The following is a 21,086-nucleotide window of genomic DNA, read 5'->3' on the forward strand; positions in this document are numbered from 1 at the left end:
AACGAAATTTGCCAACTCATGAATTAGAGTTGTATGCTGTTGTCCATGCTCTGAAAACATGGAGACATTACTTGTATGGGTTAGAGTTTTATGTTGATGTTGATCATGATACTCTGAAACATTTTTGTAAACAACATGACTTGAGAGGCCGCCAAGCTAGGTGGGCAGAACTCATGCAAGAGTTTAACTTGACGATTCGGTACCGAAGAGGGAAGGATAATAAAGTTGCTGATGCGTTGTCACTCATTATGCATAATATGAGTTTCACGGTATTAGAGAGTGCTCTAATGACCGAGATTAGAGAAACTCAAAAGGTGGACCAGTTCGTCCAGAGCCTTTGGCCTAAGGCTCATGTATTCAAACCCGGGGAAAAGGATGACCTGGCATCCAGAAAAGGCCAAATTTATGCAAGATATGCCATAAGGGATGGTATGCTGAAAAGAAATGGCAAGGTAATAGTACCTAATCAGAATGATCTCAGGCAGAGAGTTATTCAACAATGCCGTGATAGCCCATGTGCGGGACATCCAGGAGTCGAGAAGAAGTATGATCTCGTGAGACGAGATTTCTTTTGGCCAAAGATGAAAAAGCATATTCATTTTTTTTCCCGCAAAAAGAAAAAGCATATTCATGAATATGTGACACGTTTTTCGTGTCAGGTAAGTAAGGCAGAGTGGGTGAAGCCACCCGGACTTTTAGAACCATTGGAAATACCACTAGGTAGGTGGGAGAGCATTTTCATGGACTTTATTGTAGGTCTTCCTACGACACAAGGTCGATATGATTCTGTCCTTGTGGTGGTTGATCGTCTTACCAAGATGGCTCACTTCATTCCAACTAGAGAGTCTGTTAGTGCCCCGCAAGTGGCGGATTTGTTTATTAGACATATATTTCGTTTGCATGGATTACCCAAATCCATAGTGTCAGACAGAGATGTCAAATTTACCGGTCATTTTTGGATAGCGGTGTTTGAGACACTAAGGACTGAGTTGGGAATGAGTAGTGGGGATCATCCAGAAACGGATGGTCAGACGGAAAGAATCAACCAAATTTTAGAGGATATGCTTAGAGCATATGTGTCATTGAGGCAACATACATGGGACAAGTGATTGCCGTTGTTAGAATTTGCCTACAATGATAGAAAACATTTCTCTACAGGGTTTAGTCCTTTTGAGCTGAACTATGGTTATAGACCAGCGAATCCAACTATAGTTGGAATACCTCAGAAAGTGCCTAGTGCCGCGAACTTTGTGGTTCAGATGCGGGAGATACTAGCACTTGCGAGAGCTAACATCCGCCAAGCTATGGATAGAGCTAAGGCGTATGCGGATGAAAACTGATCCGCTAGAGAATTTAAGGAGGGAGAAATAGTTTTTCTCAGAGTTTCTTTGCACTCAAGTCTTTGACTACAGGAGAGTGTGCTAAATTATCACCTCGATATTGTGGGCCATGGTTAATTCTAAAAAGAATAGGCAAGGTAGCCTATAAATTAGAATTGCCACAGGGTTGTAAGGTGCGCACCCAGTGTTTCATGTTTCTCGTTTAAATAAATTTTTGCATACAGGTGACTCACTAATCGAGAGTGTTGTTTTGTTTCACGAGATAGAGGATAATGCAAGACGCAAACCAACAGGAATCCTGGACCGAGGAACAATGCAAGTACGCAATCGGAAGATACCCACGGTGTTGGTTGCATGGCATGGTCTACCTCTATCAGAAGCTACCTGGGAATCCGTATACCAGTTACGGAGAGTGTTTCCAGACTTTATCATCGAGGACGCCGATGCTTGAAGAGGGAAGGAATGTTACGCTCAAGTTGAGGTAACATGACCTCGGAAGGGTCAGTCGGCATTTTCCTTTAAAGGATCAATGTTTGTATTATATTTCTTTGGGCTTCATGTAAATGATCAAAAAAAGGAATCAAGGTCAAGGTCCCAGGTGAGGGTGATATGGTGCTAGACTAGGTGGATCTAAGGCTAAAGGGACCTAAATGCATTAAATGTGCCTAGGGGCAACTGGTTTCAATGATATCCCAAGAGAGTGGTAAATGATGCATTAAGGAGGGACCCTAGAATGAAGACATGTGGCATACTAGATCCATCTAGGGAATTTTGGGGCTTGGTGGAATTTTGTAAGCAGGAGCTTCACGTAACAGTTGATTTTGATTTGGAGAGCTTGCAACCACCGAGGTTGGCTGGGAGGACAATCAATGTGCCTATGCCCGTGATTGGAGAAAGAACAGAGGCGCAACAGATTTGCGCGTTTCACAGGGGGAGGCCGAAGAGGAGGCGGGGGGGTGGAAGAGATGGCGGAGGAGATGATGGGGGGGAGGCGGGGGAGGAGGGCGGGGGGAGGTGGAGGCGGCTGCGGGAGGGAAGAGATGGTGGAAGGGGCAGCGGGATCAGCCAGGGGCAGATGCGGGAGCTTGGCTAAAGAACCTTTAATCAAGGCACATTTGGGGGGTATATCGTCCTTTGGTATTGAGATATGGCCGCAATCAAGTACCACTAGAATTGGCTCAATCCTATGCAATTTTAGCAGCTCAAGGGGGTGATACTGATGACGTTTAGCCCAGCAATGCCAGCATGAAGAAGCGGGTGAGGGAGGACAAAGATGACCCCTTTGGAGGAGTTAACTATGAGCGTAAAGAGAGGAAGGATACTAATAGAGGACGCCCTGCAGGTTTAAGCAGTCAATGAGAGCCATGTATAAGAAACAAGCACACAGGTAGATGCACATGATTTTTTACAGGTGTAGTCTGCCTTTGCATGTTGCAAAAACACCACAATGGAGGCAAATGGTAAGAGCCCTTTCTCGCATTGGTGAGGAATCGGAGGGCTCTTCATGTGAGGCCTTGTGCACAAAAGAACTGCATCTTCTTCAATTGGACCATTCATCATGTGTAATGCGAGATGATTGGTATGTACAATGAATTTTTACCCAATCAAAAATTGCTGCATGTTTTGAGGGCATGGATAACTGCAAGATGCTGCCTAGTGTAGACTGAATACTTGGTCTTGGTGGGGATCAGCTTGTGTCCTTTGCGCCGCCCCCCCCCCCCCCCCCCCCCCCCCCCCCCGACTGGGCTGACAGACCAGCTGACCAGACTGACCCGACCTGTCAGTCAGCTGACCGCTGACTGACATTGCTGACATCAGCAGCTGCTGATGTCAGTGCCTGTTGCTGACATTGTCGCTGACTGGATTTGCCACTGCTCTGCACCTGTGTCGCTGCTGCACTTGTTCCTGTGTGCTGTCGATTGTGCAGCAGCCTGCATGTTCACATGGACCTGATCTACTGCTGTCCCGCTGCCGTGAAATGCAGTGGACTGCAGGTTGGCCACCTAGGCAGCTATGACATGGGGCATAGATGCTCATGACAGTAATCTGAAAACGTTTTCATGTGACTGTTTGAAAATATGCTTTGGTTATTTATCTTGATATATTTGCCCACTATGGCCTAATATCAGAAGTGCCTTACATCCTCTGACAATGCAATGAATGTTATGTGCCATGCTTGATGGACAAGTCATAATAATAAATGGGAAGCTGCACAGACCCTGATTGCATGAAATGATAGTGCACATGGTTCTCGCAAATATCTGAGGCAATGGAGGTGTGTCCAATTATTCCTCTACTACCAACGTCGCCATCCTACGCACTTTGAAAAGTATTGTCACCGCAACTAGAGTGAATGTATGTGTGAATTCCATCAATTAATTTCTCCACAGGGAATTGTGAATGTGAAAGAGAGACACCTTCTTCCGTCATGTGTTGAAAGCTATGCTTAAAGTTTGGATAGTGGAGTGCTAAAATGGTTCAAAAGCACAAGTGGGCTGAGAGATGCTGATTGTTGAAATCTATTTAAACTCATTGCATGGCCTGAAAACACCAAAGCTATCCTTATGGTCTGCCTTGAAGCTCTGATACAAATACACATACTTCCTTAATGAGCTCCCTGTACTAGCAATATCCTTAATGACCTCCCTGTACTAGCAATATCCTATTCTGCCTCTTGGCATTATTTCTTTGCTTTCTGTCATACTGCATATTTGAGTACATTGCTAAAGTATGGATTTTTTTCTGAGGTATTCCTTGCTGCGGGTCAAGAATAGTTGTTTCTATGTTTATGGTGTATGTAGGATCTGGATGAAATGAACATAGAGATCATGCGGAACACTCTGTATAAAGCTTATCTTGAGGACTTCTATAGGTTTTGCAAGGTCAGTGCTCTTTAATATATGTTATTATTGGCTACAGCTGGTTTATTTAAACTTTTGACTTCCATCGATCACTAATTGCAGAAACTTGGTGGAGCCACCTCAGAAATTATGTGTGATTTATTGGCATTTGAAGCTGACCGCAGAGCTGTCAACATAACAATAAACAGGTAGCCAGAACATAAGGGTGTAGCTGATATGAGGTTATAACGAATGCTAGCGTTGAAGTATCATGATGAAACCTAGGGGCACCACAAGAGCAAACAAGTTGATGTCAAACTTCCTGTAATGTTGTCATTTATATAACGAATTGAAAAGGACATGTTTATAGAGATGTGTTAAGAGGCATGCTGCTAAGGGATAGACCTGAAGCATTATCTTTTGAAAGCCTGAATGAATTGTGATTTACTCGTTTTTTTAATTATGGCAGAGTATGAAGGTACTTGTTTGAACTTGTTCTGTTATATTGTTGTAGACTATGAGGAACTTGTTCTTTGAACCACTACTGGTCAAAAAAACACCAACTAGCATTCAAGTTCTCAAAATCTTGGCAGTGACGAAGAAGTCGGCATCGTCTCGTGATGAAGTTTTGCATCAGTGTAGATTTACCTTTGTTTCCTGACAAGCAACAACACATTTATCTTCAATTTGCGGCAGAGAAAGGTTCAAATCGTGAAGAGATGAGAGAGAGAGAGAGAGAGAGAGAGAGAGAGAGAGAGAGAGAGAGAGATGTAATTTTTCAATTACACACAATTTAGAATAATACAAACCTCTTCATCAAAACCACATCTTCATCCATTATAGGCTCTTAGAAACAAAGAAAGATTATTAAAGTATTCGGAAGACTGATGGGTCTATGAGACTGTGAAAATTCTGGTACAAACGAGCTGTGAGGGTGGAGCTACTAAACGAGCATCCACATGAATACAAAATGCAAAAAATGCAAAATGGTAGTACAAGTACTAAGTACAACATAGTCATGTCAGTGGTTGACTACATATCAATCTCATCATCATCATCGTCATCATCAAGACATCAGGGTGGATGAGGCAATGGAGGCATGAAAGTGGCGAGTGCTGTCGGCCGCTCACGGGTGTGGCCCTATGATGTCTCCTGGTCATAACTCTGCGCCTAACAAGGGCTACAGTAACCCCTATTGGCTGGGCTCCCGACTCTGAACAGGGAGGGGATATCCCCAAGTGTAATTTGCACATCAACCCTTTGTTTGAGCTGTCGAGTTGTTGACTTTGGGTCACGATCATGTCGAGTTCTCGTCCTGTGGGGGTCCATGTGGTCTGGCAGGAAGAACTCCGTGATGGAGCTCTGAGAGGGATCTGTCAAGGAAGAAGTCCGCTTGTGTCTCCACGATCGAAGTAGCCTCTCATGGTGCCTGACTGCCTCATGAATGAAAGCCGTCAAGCATCTCTGGTCTGGATAGGAGAGGAATCGGGACCAAACCCCAGAGCTATCTTTGAAGAGGTAGTAGAAACGCCCTCGAATCTCATAGTAAACATGACACTTGAAGATGAAGTGCTCCTCCGTCTCAACCTCCTGTATGTCACACAATGTGCATATGCGCCTCTCCCTGGGTAGGCCCTCTGTTGTACCGCTCTCGATACGAAGTCTATGTGAAGAGACCCGAAACTGCCTTATAGAGATCCTCAGTGAGTGGGGTAAGTGGATGTGTGTGTATCCTGGTGGGTCAATGAACCCCTCCTCTGTGATATGCAAGCAATGATCCTTATAGAAGTTGAGCTTCACTGGAAGCTTGCTTGGTCCCAGCCAGGTCCGGAATGTGTGTGGCTGTAAGACATCCTCACGGATGACCTGGTTGACCTCATGTGACAGGAGGGGAGAAAACGGAGCGCCATACAGTACTGGAAGGGAGGGAGTCTATCCATGTGGAGCCCCAATCGCTCAAACCATCTCTCTGTGCGTGCATACCGGCATCTCTGGTCACCTCCTGTTGAGAGAGCCATAGAGGAGGACAATGCTAACCAAGGTAGCTTGCGGCACCCAAAGTGTAATCCCCATACTCCTTGACTCGGTATAGATACGTGATGACCTGAAATGTAGCATCTAGCTGTAATGGGGATGACCCAAACTGCCGCGAATCATCCGTGACAGCATGAGACCCTGTAGCCTCTCCACACGAGCCCACTCTATATCTGACAAGTTTGGCCCCCAGCAAGGGCTGCCATACATCCCCGCTAGACGGACCAAGGAGTAAAAAAGCAGCTCCTTGGTCCGTGGATCCTAAAAGTGCGAGCGGAAGCACTGCCTCTCTAGTCTGGCCAATGAAGCGTATCCTCTGCCTAAACGGGCATGCATAGCTGGTCTCATAGTGAAGATGGGTCCGGAGAAGACAACCCCAAGATACGGAGAGGGGAGGGAAGAGAAAAATGCTGTCCATTTTGTAAAACTTCTCTAGTGGGTTCTGTGCATACTCCCAAAGATTCCATTCTTTTGCTGCCATCTTTTAATGCCCAAAAGCAATGCCATCTCAAAGTGCTTTTTCATAAGACGGCCTTAAGTGATGATCAATTCATAAACATAAAGAAATACCAAGGAGGATGCCTAATGCAAGGGAGGGTCCCAAGTCTGTCATCCCCAACTGCTTTTGTATAACACAGCCTTAGCTGTTTCATAAGAGACTTATCATTACATGTGATGAGAAAATCATCGATAAACAGAAAATCCAAGAATAATGCCATCATCAGGGACGGGAATTTGTGGACCTCTTTTGAGCCCATACAGAGCTTGAAATTTCTGATGGCTCTTATTCTTTTGAGAAATTGATAGATCTTCTTTTGTAGACGTAAAAATAAGTCTGTCTCTGTCTCTGTCGCTTTGCCAGCCCCTCCCCCTCCCATTAGATGGTGTCGTATGATGGTCTACAAAGATACATGCTAGTTACACGTGGACTTTGTCATAGGATCTACTATTATTGACTTACAGATCTCCAATCTAGAGTGCCCCACCCCTTCGCCCACCACTGGTCGCGACTCCATCCACTCACTCACTCTATGACTTCCACCACCATTTGGAGACATGTACAAAGTTACTGCTTGTCTGTGTTTCTGTAGGTTATTGGTAACCAGACCACAAAAGCACACCTCCTCACTCTCTCTATCCACCTAGTTGCACAACCTTCACCTCCTTGCACAGTCAAATCTACAGATGCCTTACAAGAAGGGTCTGTTCCCTGAAATGATTGGTATGATAATGATGTCAAGCGCTTAGGTGAGACACATGAAACGACATCTCTTGTACAACACGAGGAGGAACTCGTGAGCATCCTCTATATTAATAGTTCCCAGGAGTTTTATATGAAACTCTTAGAGGAAGTTTCCTGAATTTCTAAAATTTTAGGAATTGACGGTGATTGACCTGGCCTCAAATTGATTAAAATTGTAAAGGACAATTCAGTGCTATTAATTCCATGGTCCAAGGCAAGGGACGGAAGGTTATAGAGTGGTAAAAATAGCTCAAGGGCCACGTTTAGCAAGTTGGCTTGAGGAGCAAGACAAAAAGGGCGAAATTGGCTTTGAAGCAGTTCCTAGGACCACAGAAGAACAGGGAGAGGCAAGTCACAGGCTGGGAAAGTGCTCTAGGGCTATTCTATCACATCGTCTTGCTGATTTTTGGCGACCAGGGCAGTCTGTAGGCTGTTGGTGGGCTGCCAGAAGCTCAAAAACGAAATTCGTTTTTGTGCCAAGAGCCTTCGTTTTTGCTGCATGCCTACTGTTCATGCCTTCCCAGAGGCCCAAATCTTCTTCCAGGAGCTTTCCAGGCCAGGAGCCTATCAAAATCTCACTTTTCCAAGCAGTTTGGAGCTTTGAGGCAACTCGATTTACTTCCAAACTTGGTGATGCCAGGAACAGCCAGGTGTGGTTGTTTTGTTGGCCTCTGTCTTGCTAGGACTCGCAGCAAGATTTGGAAGAAGGGCCGTTATGGAATGTTATACTGCACTAGGATGCCTTTTGCTGTGATTGCATAGCAGGACGAAAGTGCCTGTGAATGGATTATTCAGTTGGCTGTCTATGGGCCGATGCACTGCTTGTATTAGAATGCCTTCTGAATGAAAGATAAAGAAATACCGAAAGGGGCGCTAAGTTTAGGGCCAATCTGGTGTCCGGTGCAAGATGGGGGAAATCTAGCTCTCGGTTATTGTGTTTGAAATTATTTTAATTTGATGTGGGAGTTTCTAAATGGCTGAAAATTAAGTATTTGCTGGTTATTATCTGTTCACCGCTCTTTGGAGTTCCCGAAGGCCAGCTACAATGGTTCCGTTGCTCGGACATCACCAACTTTCTTAAGGGGGTGAGATCTGTGGTTGTTGTGGATGATGCTGGGATCATGGATATCACCATCTCTCTCAAGAGATAAGGCCTGCAGTTGCTAAGAGAATTCAGCCAAGATGTTGTGCAATGAAAGCAGAGGATGTGACAAAGTATATGCCTCATGAGGAACAGACAGAGATAGAGGAACGTGATCAGATCTTGATTCAAGAACATTTATTGGCACACAGTGGTAGAGTTTCCCCGTCGCTATTTGGATGTGATGTGGATGGAGGAGGTGAACTGGCAGATTCACCTCAGTTGATGCAACTCTACTTTTCTGCTTGAGCCGACTTTGGTTGGGGCTCATTCAGGCCTAGCAGAGCGTGCGTCTGGAGCATTGCCTGATGCTCAAGAGGGGGGTAGCACCTCCACTCCCTTGGTTTAGAGTGCTCTGAATATCTAGAGGTTGTTTGGTGACACTGTATGTCTTATCTGAGGTACCACTTGCTGATGGTATATCTGTCGCAGGACTTCTAGATCAGTGTCTAGTCACTGTGAGACTATCCGTACATGGTATATGAGTTGGTTACCTGCAGCTCTAGCAAATCATATATTGCATGTATATCTTGTTTATCTTGTAATCTTGAATATACAGGTACATGTAAGAAAATGGCAGACTCTGTTGAATCTGTTGGATATGGTTTGCTATCCATGGCTCCGCAAATCATATACATATGCAACACCAGTCTTATTGAACATGTGGCACATTCTTGTAATAGCAGTATATGCCACTCTTACATGACAACTCATCAAAGGGAGTATCCCTACATCCGAGACAGGATAGCATACTGCGGTTACCTGCTAGAACAAAAACAGGAAGTGGTGAACTGCGGTCACTGCCACATGATTCAGATGGCACTTGATGCCAAACTGGTTGGTTCACTTTCTATGATATTCTTGTGAATATGTGTGGTTTGGATTGTGAACTTGTGTGATATGTTCATGATATACCACAGATTAATTTCTTTCTTGCCAGGACTCTTTTAGAGCTACCAGGATAGATTTAGACAGTCCGCCCATAAGATGAAGTGGGTAAATAATTGAAAAGGAACATGTGTGAAGTTCAATCTCATGACAGTCACTCACAAGGTTGAAAACCATAAACTCCATCAAGCATAGCAGGGACTAGCTACTATGACATCACAATGTCACATATGATCTCACACATAAACATCGACAAACGCACAAATATTTGAGCATCCATCTATACAAAGGTCTCCGTACTGAGTTTCTCTCAGCACTCCGAAGGTGAAGGGCAGACTCAGCCATGACAAGGTAGCTAAAGGAGAAGGCTAATCGAAATGTAGTCCACATTCTCATCATTTCAGCTAAAAATCGCTTGTGAATACTGTAATGATTTCATTTTTTCTCTCTCCCAAACGAGCATTTCTAAGCAAAAATGCTTAGACAATCTAGCTGATAGGGCAATCCACCACTTAATATAGAAAGAATTTATCACAATATCAGCAAGCCGCAACATGGGCGAAAACGTCACAAGGTGAAACTGCCATACAGGAACGCCCCTACTACCAGTAAATGGGCAGTCTATTGTGAAGTGAGTAGCACTCATTTAAGAGTTTAAATCAAAACCAAAAGACTCACACTCTTAAACTTATGTATGGCCAGCTATATATATGTAGGTTTTATAGGCTATCACGTAGGTACTTTAAATAAAATGGAGTTGCACTCCTTGGGAGCTGCCCTGTGCCCTCCCTAAGCTGATGTACTAGTTGGTTTTCATGTTGTCCCATAGACCTTTTGGTCTCCCGTGGACGTTAATAGACTCTCTCTCTCTCTCTCTCTCTCTCTCTAATTGCCCCTTTTCACCAACTCTCTTCAGACTCTACTTTGATGAGATCGCATCCTTCATAGACCGCCTAGGGTGCGAGGGATCAACACTACCCAACCTCATGATACAGATATTGCTATATGCTAATGACATAGTCCTCATATCGAGCTGCGGAGACATCTGGAGGCCCGAGAGGTGTTCTCAGGGAGACAGACTTGATAGTCAATCTTGGGAAGACCAAGGTTATGATCTTCAACACCTCAAGCACCGTGCTTCACTGGGTTGATGCCATCTTTTAGACAGTGACATGAGTTTGGGCCTTCCTCACTGAAGACTACTGATGCTAGCCTTTAGAGTTATCAAGACAACTAGCAAAGAGCGAGGTAGACACATGGTATGCACATATATCCATATGGTTTGCTAGGCACGGTATTCAGATGGATAGGCTTCCCCCTTTTTAGTATAGCATGGACACGCTACCTTAGTCAATGATCCCATGAGATAAGATTAACCATATCATACGGTCTCCAGCTCCATACATCTCGGACTTGGGGAGGGGACTAGGAGTTCCCCACCAAGATCCAGTTCTATCATGACCACTTCCCGAGAGTAGAGAGATTCATCATCCGACCCCAGTATCTCAAGGACAAATGAGTCTCACATGCACTGAGGATTGCCATTGGACAGATGCCGGTCTTGTCCCATCAGTTCAAGATTGAGACGGGGAGAACTATAGGTATACCCAGAGAGCATTGGATCTTTATGTTATGCATATTGGGAGTGGTTCAGACCGAGAAGCATTTCCTATGTGCATGCCCAGTCTACTATGAGATCCAAGGCGATACCACTGTCTCCACCAAGAGGGAAGCGGCTTCGGTCCACTCTCATGGCTGATCCACTTCCATGAACAGGTCTACATTGGGCTATATCGGATTGAAATGCACTGACACATGGAGATACAACTACAACAGATCAGAGAACACGAGGCGACCAGGCCATGGGATACAGAGGCTGACCCAACACAACAACGTGTCACAAACTTCTATGCATTTGAGTCAACTCCTGAGCACATCAAAGTAGAGAGGAGCTAGTTGACATGAGGGCAGTCTGGATCAGCAGAGAGAGCCAAAACGGTGCCGTTAAGAGAGGGACACAAAGACCACACGCGACACGAAGAGCAACTAGAGCACACACTATTGACGTCCCCTATCACAACTGTCCTTCGAGGAGACGGTCAGAGACGAGGAGTTACTCTGGACATAGCAGAAATTCAGCCTGATATGCCTATCATTGATCAGGATCATTTGCATAGGGCTCTTGACCAAGAAAGAGCAGAAATTCAAGAGCCCAAAAAGGTATCCCGTTGGCTCCTTGACACATTAAAAGACAACAAACAAGATACTCCTCTGCCAGCTCGTACGAGAGCAGCTGTCCAGAAAGAGCATGCTAGTTTTGTTGCTTATGCTTTGGTTGCTACAGCATGCAATGAAGAGCCCTTATGTCATCAAGATGCCTTTCAGAATGATTGTTGGATGAAGGCCATGCAAGTTGAATTGGATTCTATCCATCAGAATAACACTTGGGAGTTGTGTGATTTGCCTCATGGCAAGAATGCCATTGGAACTAAGTGGGTTTACAAAATCAAACGGAAAGTTGATGGTTCAGTGGATTATTACAAAGCCTGTCTTGTTGCTAAGGGCTATGCTCAGCAGCATGGCATTGACTTTGAGGAGACTTTTGCTCCCACTTCCAGGATCACTACTATTCGTGTTGTTATTGCCTTTGCTGCCCACTTTCATTGGCAGATACATCATCTTGATATTAAGACAGCTTTCCTTCATGGGCATTTGCAGGAAGAGGTCTATGTTTCCCAACCTCCTGGCTTTGAGGTTGAAGGTTCTGAAAGCAAGGTATGCCGCTTGAAAAAGGCCCTCTATGGATTGAAGCAGGAACCTCGGTCTTGGTATTCGAGAATTCATACTCATTTGCTCACCCTTGACTTTCAGAACAGCCCCACAGAGGCTACCCTTTACATCCGCAAGCGTGGGACAGATTTGCTGATTTGGATGATATGCTTGCGACTGGGACACATGCTCAGCAAATTGCCGATTTTAAGATTGATTTGCAGCAAACATTTGCTATGTCTAATCTTGGTTTTCTGCACTACTATCTGGGCATCCAATTTGCTAGCAGTGAGGGGGGCATTTTGATGTCACAATCCAAGTACATTGGACAGCTTTTGCGGCGTTTTCAGTTTGAGGATTGCAAGCCAGTGTCCACACTATTAGAGGCTGGTTTTCAATTCTCTTCTGAGGATGGCAGCGGTACATGCGATGTCACTCTCTATCAGCAGGCAGTTGGTTGTTTGATTTACCTATGCCATAGGAGACCTGATCTACAGTATGCTGTCTCACAGTTGAGCAGATATATGCACAGCCCATCTATGCACCATCGGCATGCCGTGAAGCGTGTTTTCATATATCTTAAAGGCACTCAGCATGTAGGCCTTCTTTATGGGGCTGATACTTCACTTGTCATGCATGGATTCACTGATAGTGATTGGGTTGGTTGTTCTCACACTCGTGTGTCACAACTGTTTTATGCTTGGTACTTCATGTGTTTCTTGGTTTAGCAAGAAGCAAAGTATAGTTGCTACTTCTAGATGTGAAGCTGAGTACAAAATACCTTTTACAGCTGCAGTGGAGTGTGTTTGGCTTTGGAAGCTACTTGCAGATCTTTGTGCATGCCAGATTGCTCCTACCGTCATCTTCACTGATAGTCAGAGTGCTTTGGCTATTGCACGGAATCCAGTTTTCCATGCTCGTACAAAGTACATTGAGGTTTACTATCAAGAGTGATTATCAACAGGTGATATTGAGTTGTCTTATGTTCCCACTGAAGACAACTAATTAACTCAAATAAATCAATTAATCCATGGACAAACATAGGTTAATTAACGTCTATGGTCCAAAACAAATAGGGATATAATAAAGTTGAGCGAGACAACATGATGACAACAGCTTGAATCTTGAACGAACTATCGAGAGCACATGGTTTTGAAATTGGTGGACACATGCATACATACTACCATCTGCTATATTAAGAAAGTGAGACATAGGAGAAGTATGTGGAAAAAAGTCAGGTTTCAATGACATAGGAGAAGCATGTGGAAAAAAATCAGGTTTTAATGGTTCAAATCTACACAATACCCATGCAAGGGAATCATAGAACTGCTATAAGAATGAAATGATTGCTCTGTTGTATTTTTATGAGGTCAGAAAATCGGAGTTGACTTTTCGATAGCCTCTCTCCTTTAGAAGTCCCTTGTCCTACTTGATGGTTATCCAACAGGCTTTCAAGTTAAAGAGCCAAATGTGATTGTGCAGGACTCTCAAAGAAGCATATGCATAATTGTGGTTTTCAGTCATGCAAAGACCGATCCTGCAAGATTGGAGATGGACTTTGTAGCCACACCTGTCACTCAGGGTGAAATTTCTTCTTAGTCTGCCTGCTTTTCATTAGAGGATGTGCTTGTTTGCTACCGCATGAGCATATGGAGGCACATCTTCTACAGTGGCACAGGATCATGGTAAGCTATGTTCATCGATCCCTGCCAAGTTGAGCTTCTGTACATTCTTGAATTCGGTCAAGAGTAGAGGCATTGGTAGTTCCCACTCTCAGCTTTGTTGGGCTCTCCACGGTTGAGATGACCACAAATGGATTCCACTGACAAAATTATACAGCTCATACATCATTAGGATTAGTTACGCGATACTTGGCTTCTCCAGGCAACATCAGCCTAGTAGCCGTTGTCACTAGATTGATCACATAATCGCTTGGGAGATGATGTTTGCTCACAGGTGCCATTCACTGACAATTGGTTCCCTGTGGCTTATTTAGGATTGCAACATAGCAGTGGGTACATGGCTATAGAGGTTTCAGTTCTGCCATCCACACCGAGAGAGTGCAGCCCACTATCTCTTGGGATTTCTCTTGGTTTAGCCATATTTGGTTTGGCCTTTGTACTTGACAGGATTTGCCTCAACAAGCGATCACTGCTGTGGGTGCCACACAGTCAGTCATTGCTTTTGGAGGCAGCGCCATGTAACTGGATATATTAATACCTAGATTGCATCTGCCAATGGTTTTTCGTAGGAGATATCTCCAAAGTTTCTCTAAAGGGGCCAGTATGTCCATGGTAGACAGGTTCTTAGAGGAGAGTTGATGAAAGTCTGAGAGAATCCCCTATGCATATGATGGACGAAGTGGAAACAATCTTTCACCAAGAATAGTTTATGCAAGAGAGAGATACTTGAGGAGCTCAATGCAGTGATGAAGATAATGACGATGTCATACTTGTTGCCTCCTCTGGTGATAGTTCTTTTCTTGTGGCCAATGATGGCTCATATGCACAGGATTGGCTATTAGACTCAGGTGCATCCTATCATGTTACTCCTCATGAGCAGTGGTTTGCTTCGTATGATGCAGGGAAGAAAGGATGCGTGAAACTTGGGAATGATTATGCCTGTGACGTTGTTGGTATTGGGGATGTACATTTAAAATTCCCAAATGGTTCTGAATTTGTATTGCACAATGTGAGACATGTGCCACAGCTCAGGAAGAGCTTGATATCCACTGGGCAGCTTGATGATGCAGGGTATCTCACCCAATTTGGTCATTCTATGTGGAAGGTGCTTAAGGGAAATATGGTTGTGGCCAAGGGCTGCAAATCAGGCACCTTGTATCCACTGTATGTTGAGGGTGTTGATGCTAATGTAATCCATGTGACCGAGCAGCCACACACTTCATTGTGGCATAGCCGGTTGGGCCATATAAGCCAGAAAGGAATGAAAGTATTGTCTTCTTTGGGTTACTTGCCGAGACTTAATTTTTCTGATTTTTCAGCATGTGATCATTGTATTTATGGCAAACATAAGCAATCAGCCCATAAAAAGGCTGGAAATGTTAAACAAGAAGTCCTAACTTTAGTACATACAGATGTATGTGAAATGCCCAATCTTTCTTTGGGCGGTGCCAAGTATTTTGTCACCTTTATTGATGATGCATCAAGGAAGATATGGGTCTATCCCATTAAGCAAAAGAGTGATGTGTTCAAAGTCTTCAAGACTTGGTTGGCACTTGTTGAGAATCAGACAGGAAAGAAGCTCAAATGCCTCAGGTCTGATAATGGAGGGGAATACCTCTCAAGGGAATTTACTACATTTTGTGATGAGAAGGGGATAAAGAGGGAGTTGCCTGCTCCCTACAATCCTCCACAAAATGGCGTGGCTGAAAGGGCAAATAGGACCATTCAAGAGAGGACTCTCAGCATGCTCTCACAAGCAGGATTGACCCATGGTTTTTGGGCAGAAGCTGTTAAGACAGCAGTACATCTCATCAATAGGTCACCCAACCGTGCCTTGGATTTGAAGGTACCTGGAGAAATGTGGTCCGGAAAGCCACCCTCTTACAAACATCTCAAGGTGTTTGGCTGCCAGGCCTTTATGCATATCAGAAGGGAAATACGCAGCAAGTTAGACCCAAAGTCACGCAAGTGTATTTTTCTTGGGTATGGTGACAATGGAGAGATGGGTTACAGGTTGTGGGACCCTGAATCTCACAAGATTGTGAGGAGCAATGATGTGATTTTTCGAGAAGATAGGATGCAAAAACAGCCTATCAATATCATTGGAGTGAGAAGAGTCATTTTTGAGGAGGAAGGACCTTCAGCACAACCACAAAATGCCAATCAAAATGCTGTCCAAAATGGTCAAAATCAGCAGCCACCTCCGGCTTTTAATGCTCCATATTATCCTCCATAGGAAGAACCACAAATGCAGCCTGAGATTCAGCAAGATGTGCTTCCAGAGCAGGCTGTACAACCCCAAAATATGCAGGAACTGCAAGTAAATCAGCCACCTAATCAAGATGGTTGGGTTAGGCGGAGCACCAGGGTGTCTCGTATGCCTGATAGGTTTGTTCCAGGGGTAAATGCACTTGATGATTACATCATGGTGACAGATTGTGGTGAGCCCTCGTGCTTTAAAGAAGCCATGAAGAGGGAAGACGCAAAGAATTGGCAGAAAGCCATGGCTTCAGAAATGCAATCTCTTGAGAAGAATCAGACATGGAATCTAGTGCAGCTGCCTACAGGCCAGAAAGTCCTACCATGCAAATGGGTCTATAGGTTGAAGATCACTCCAGGGGATGCTAAGCCCAAGTACAAAGCAAGATTAGTTGCTAAGGGGTTCAAGCAGGAAAAGGGAGTTGACTTTGATGAAATTTTTTCTCCTGTAGTCAAGATGACTACATTAAGCACTGTTTTAGCTTTGGTTGCTTGTCAGGACATGGATCTTGTCCAAATGGACGTGAAGACAGCCTTCCTTCATGGAGACCTTCACGAGGATATTTATATGCAGCAAGCAGAGGGATATCAAGTCAAGGGAAAAGAAGGGCTTGTATGCAAATTGCAGAAGAGTCTCTATGGCCTCAAGCAGGCACCCAGAGAGTGGTATCACAAGTTTGATGCTTTCATGAAAGCACAAGGATTCAGACGGTCTGATCATGATCATTGCCTCTACACTAAGAAGACAAGAGATGGTAGTCTTCTTATACTCATTCTTTATGTGGATGATATGCTTATTGCTGGGAATTCATCTATTGATATGAATGCCTTGAAGGCACTGCACAAAACCTTCGACATGAAGGATCTTGGTGATGCAAATCACATTCTTGGTATGCGAATTGTGAGGAACAGGTCAAAGGGTTTACTCTATCTTTCTCAAAAAGAGTACATTGGCAAAGTTTTGGACAGGTTCAATATGGATAAGGCAAAGGCTTTGAGCACACCATTGCCTCCATATTTGAAACTCAGCCAAAAGGACAGCCCTCAGTCAAATGATGAAAGGGCTAATATGGCCAAAATTCCTTATGCTTCTGCATGTGGCAGTCTGATGTATGCCATGGTTGCCACTAGACCAGATATTGCTTTTGCAGTGGGAGTAGTCAGTAGATATATGGCTAACCCCGGTAAGAGACATTGGGAGGCAATTAAGGGTATATTGAGATACCTTAAGGGGTCTCAAGATGTGTGCATATGTTTTGGCAAGCAAGATGCACAAGTGCATGGATACACAGATTCAGATTATGCAGGGCATGTAGACAATCGTAAGTCCACCACGGGCTACGTGTTTACTTTCACAGGTGGTGCTATTTCATGGATATCCAGGTTACAGAGATGCAGAGCATTGTCTACCACGGAGGCAGAGTATATTGCAGCCACTGAGGCTTGCAAGGAGGCCATATGGCTTTCACGTCTGGTGGGAGACTTGGGTTTTTCAGGGGATATTCCTTCTTTGCATTGTGATAGCCAGAGTGCTATTATGTTGGCAAAGAATCCGGTCTTTCATGAGAAGACCAAGCACATTGATGTTAAGTACCACTTTATTCGTGAGGTATTGCATGACAAGTTGTTAGAACTTGTCAAAATCCATACTGATGATAACCCTGCTGATCTTTTCACTAAGCCCTTGCCAGCAGAGCGATTTGCACATTGCAGGACACTGATGGGTGTTGGATAGGCCTTGTACATTTTATATGTACTTGCTGTAATTTTTTTTTGAGGCACATTGCCTTCAGGTGGGAGGTTGTTGGGGTTAAGGCCCTGTGCCACCTCATACACAGTGTGAACACGGTTCACTTTGAACCGGTTCCACCCAAATGCCTATCCTATCCTAATATATATTCTTGAGGGTTGTGGTGTGCCCTCGTCTTTGTATTCACACCCGCCATTCCTGTTGTTTGATCGAATCCCCTCCACGTGTTTCCGCTTCATGCTGTATAGGTCCGTGTGGCATTTTGCCATGTCAACAGCCTGCGGGCACTCCACATCCGTGCCTTACAGCTGCCAGTCCCATCGGCTGTGTGAGCACCTCAGAGTGCTGCCCATGTGGCTAGGATGTCACATCATCATCTTGGGCGGCTGTTTGGCAACTCCACATCCTTCTGGATGCATGGAGATGATCTGGACCACCATATGCTGTCCTGAACACACAGCCTATCTCATCAAAAGATGATTGATGGCTGCATACTGATGCTTATGCATCTCATCTTCATCTACACTACATGCTCATGTATTCTCCTCATTTGGGGGCCTTACACATGAGAAACTAAGCTACAGCGAAGGTAAAAGGGTGGAGAATTGACCCCCAGTAGGAAGACACATAGACCACGTCACAGATCTGGCATGAGATTGTACCTACTCTTAGATACTCATGGAATAGATGTACTTCAAAGATTCTCAAGTAGCCTGAAACGATGACTATAATTCACTTTTGGATGTTGTTGCCTTTCTTTATGTAATTGTGATAAGATGTTAACATCCTAGTACCTACGGAGATTTAATGCCATGTGTCTGACTAGCCATATGCATACCTTGTGACGTGCGATTTGAAGGTTAGAAATGACTATGCCACGGGTGTCCTTTACCCTTTTCTTAAGGGAATGTCTTGGGAATATGCTAATGTTCTAACTGGGTTTCTGGCAAAGTTGAACGTTCCCTTTTGTCCTAGCCCATTTTCCACCCACCAGAGAAGATGACCTCCGTTGTACTTATACTTTCACATCTTTTGGAAACACCATACATTATGTTCATGTAATAACTGTCTGCTGCATTAACTTTTTACAGCTACTATATAGTAATCATAAGCTTTTGAACTTCTCTTGGTTTTGTGAACAGCATTGGTACAGAGCTCACTCGTGAGGATAGACGGAAGCTCTATTCCAACTTCGGGTTATTGTAAGTGATTTTGCTCCAAGCTGGAGATTTTGGTGTGATCATGCAGATCTTTTGCATTCCAATTGTAACAGCATCTCACCAGAAGTTTATCAATGATGGTAGGGACTGCTTTTGCAAGTCTTTTGTGTCCTAAGGTTGCTTATAATGATGTGACAGGTGTCCCTATGGCCATGAGGATCTTGCTGTATGTGAGGACTTTGATCAGGTGATTTGTCTTTGGGCTGCTTATCTCTTGTACATTGCTGTTACATGGTTGAATACAATGATATGTTGTTGCTCAGTATTCTGGCTTGTTAAACTCATACGAAACCCTTAGATATTTCAATTCATCCTAGCAGGTCCGTGCTGTGATGGAGAAATATCCAACTTATAATTCAATATTTGCAAGACTGTCTTATGGTGAAAGCCAAATGCTGGATAAAGGCTTCTATGAGGAGGAAGTTAAGAGACTGTGCTTGGCTTTTGAACAGCAGGTAATTAGTGTTGAATTGTGATCCTTATAGTGAATTATTTGGCTGGAAGGATCATCAGCTAGATGGTGACTGTTTCTTGTAGCACTAGGCATCCTCGGCTGAAATGTACTAACTCAGGTCCTTGCAACCTTAATTGTTGGAATCCAGTTTCACTACGGAGTTTTTTTCGCATATATGCGATTACGAGAGCAGGAGATCAGAAATTTGATGTGGATATCTGAATGTGTAGCTCAGAATCAAAAGTCCCGTATCCACGATGGCATTGTGTTCATATTTTAGAGTGCTTTCTCAACATTATGGAATTTTTACAGAACATCAAAATGCATAATGACCAGGCCCCATTCATGGCTTCTGGTATGGCATTGTCTAGTTTGAAACGAAGCTTTTTGGCATGTATCAACACTGGATAATGTATATTGCTTCTGAGGCATGACTGCTTCTAAATTCGAGAGAATGTCTTATGAAAATGGGAAAATCAATGATCATTGAGGAAGGGTTCAAAACAAGCATTTGCTCAGCTGCATGTGAATTCTTGTAGTTTTTTAAAATATGAATCGCGGGTTTCATATTGAAGTTGGATGGGGATATGACCTACAGGTTTGTAGTGGTTCCTTTCAAAGACAAATGGACGAGTTTGAAGAAAGCTGTTACAACAGGACTGGCTAGTTAAGAAATTGGGTTCTGTGTAGAGATCGTGGAATCTTCTGAAACACTGGCAGCAGCTTATGCTGGGTGTTGATGAGGACATTAGCCTTTCTCTCTTTCTCTCTCTCTCTCTTTCTCTCTCTCTCTCTCTCTCTTCCCTTTTCAGCCAGGATTTTTTTGGCTTATGAGCCCCACCATTCAGAGTACTTTTTTCAGCCGGCTTATGAGCCTTCCCATTTGTTGTAATGGTAGATCTGGTGATTGGAACGTCTTGCCAGGCCACCTCCTTTTGTATTTCTTATTTTATGAGACGTAGTACATGTCACTTAAAAAATATATGTATACAGTCTTGAGTAAGTAGTGCTGGAGTGACAGTTTATGACGTATTAGGCTGAGGGGGAGTCTGGATCAGACGCTAAGAATGCTGGATGCTGGTTGGTGGTGGTGGGTGCTGAAGGGGCTGTAAGGAATCTGAAGTCTGGGCATACCAATTGTAGTGACAAAATCTTTTAGGATCGGTGTGTTGTAGTGAATCTGGTATACAAAGCAGTTATTCTCAGCAGTGCCAGTGTTAAACTCAAGTGAGGAGAAGCCTGAGATCCCAGAGGCTCAGAATGAGGCCACTCGTTTATGGGGATAATGGGTCACAGTTTTGATACTTGCAGTAGTGCAAAGATAAGCAGTAAGAAGTCTTGAACTGCAAAGACATTTGACATGCAGACAGTATGTATGCAGGAGGGGCAGAAAATAATGGAAAAGGAGAATGTAAGCGTGTGCTTGTCTAATTTAATTACATATGGGAAGCAAAAAAGACTCAGAA

At 44.0% G+C, this 21,086-nt stretch overlaps 1 protein-coding gene across 2 annotated transcripts in view; it reads left to right on the forward strand.

The window, feature by feature from the left end:
- The window catches only part of LOC147902782 (V-type proton ATPase subunit d1), a 52,268-nt gene extending 31,924 nt beyond the window's left edge, over positions 1–20,344 (forward strand). The window contains exons 5-11 of one of the 2 annotated variants that reach the window (XR_015540856.1): positions 4,142–4,222; positions 4,304–4,389; positions 19,089–19,148; positions 19,305–19,353; positions 19,487–19,621; positions 19,769–19,975; positions 20,219–20,342. Coding sequence is in view for 1 of the 2 variants with exons in the window: in XM_087373161.1 (XP_087229287.1) it covers positions 4,142–4,222; positions 4,304–4,389; positions 19,089–19,148; positions 19,305–19,353; positions 19,487–19,621; positions 19,769–19,900 (543 nt within the window). In the remaining variant the exon portion in view is untranslated. Of the gene's footprint in view, positions 1–4,141; positions 4,223–4,303; positions 4,390–19,088; positions 19,149–19,304; positions 19,354–19,486; positions 19,622–19,768 lie in introns of both variants that reach the window. The other variant, XM_087373161.1, reaches the window with a different exon arrangement.
- The last annotated feature ends 742 nt before the right edge of the window (positions 20,345–21,086 follow it).

The sequence above is a fragment of the Dipteris shenzhenensis genome, chromosome 4 (assembly GCF_047967505.1).
Source record: "Dipteris shenzhenensis isolate YYH24624 ecotype China chromosome 4, Dip_SZ_1.0, whole genome shotgun sequence".
Taxonomy (NCBI): domain Eukaryota; kingdom Viridiplantae; phylum Streptophyta; class Polypodiopsida; order Gleicheniales; family Dipteridaceae; genus Dipteris; species Dipteris shenzhenensis.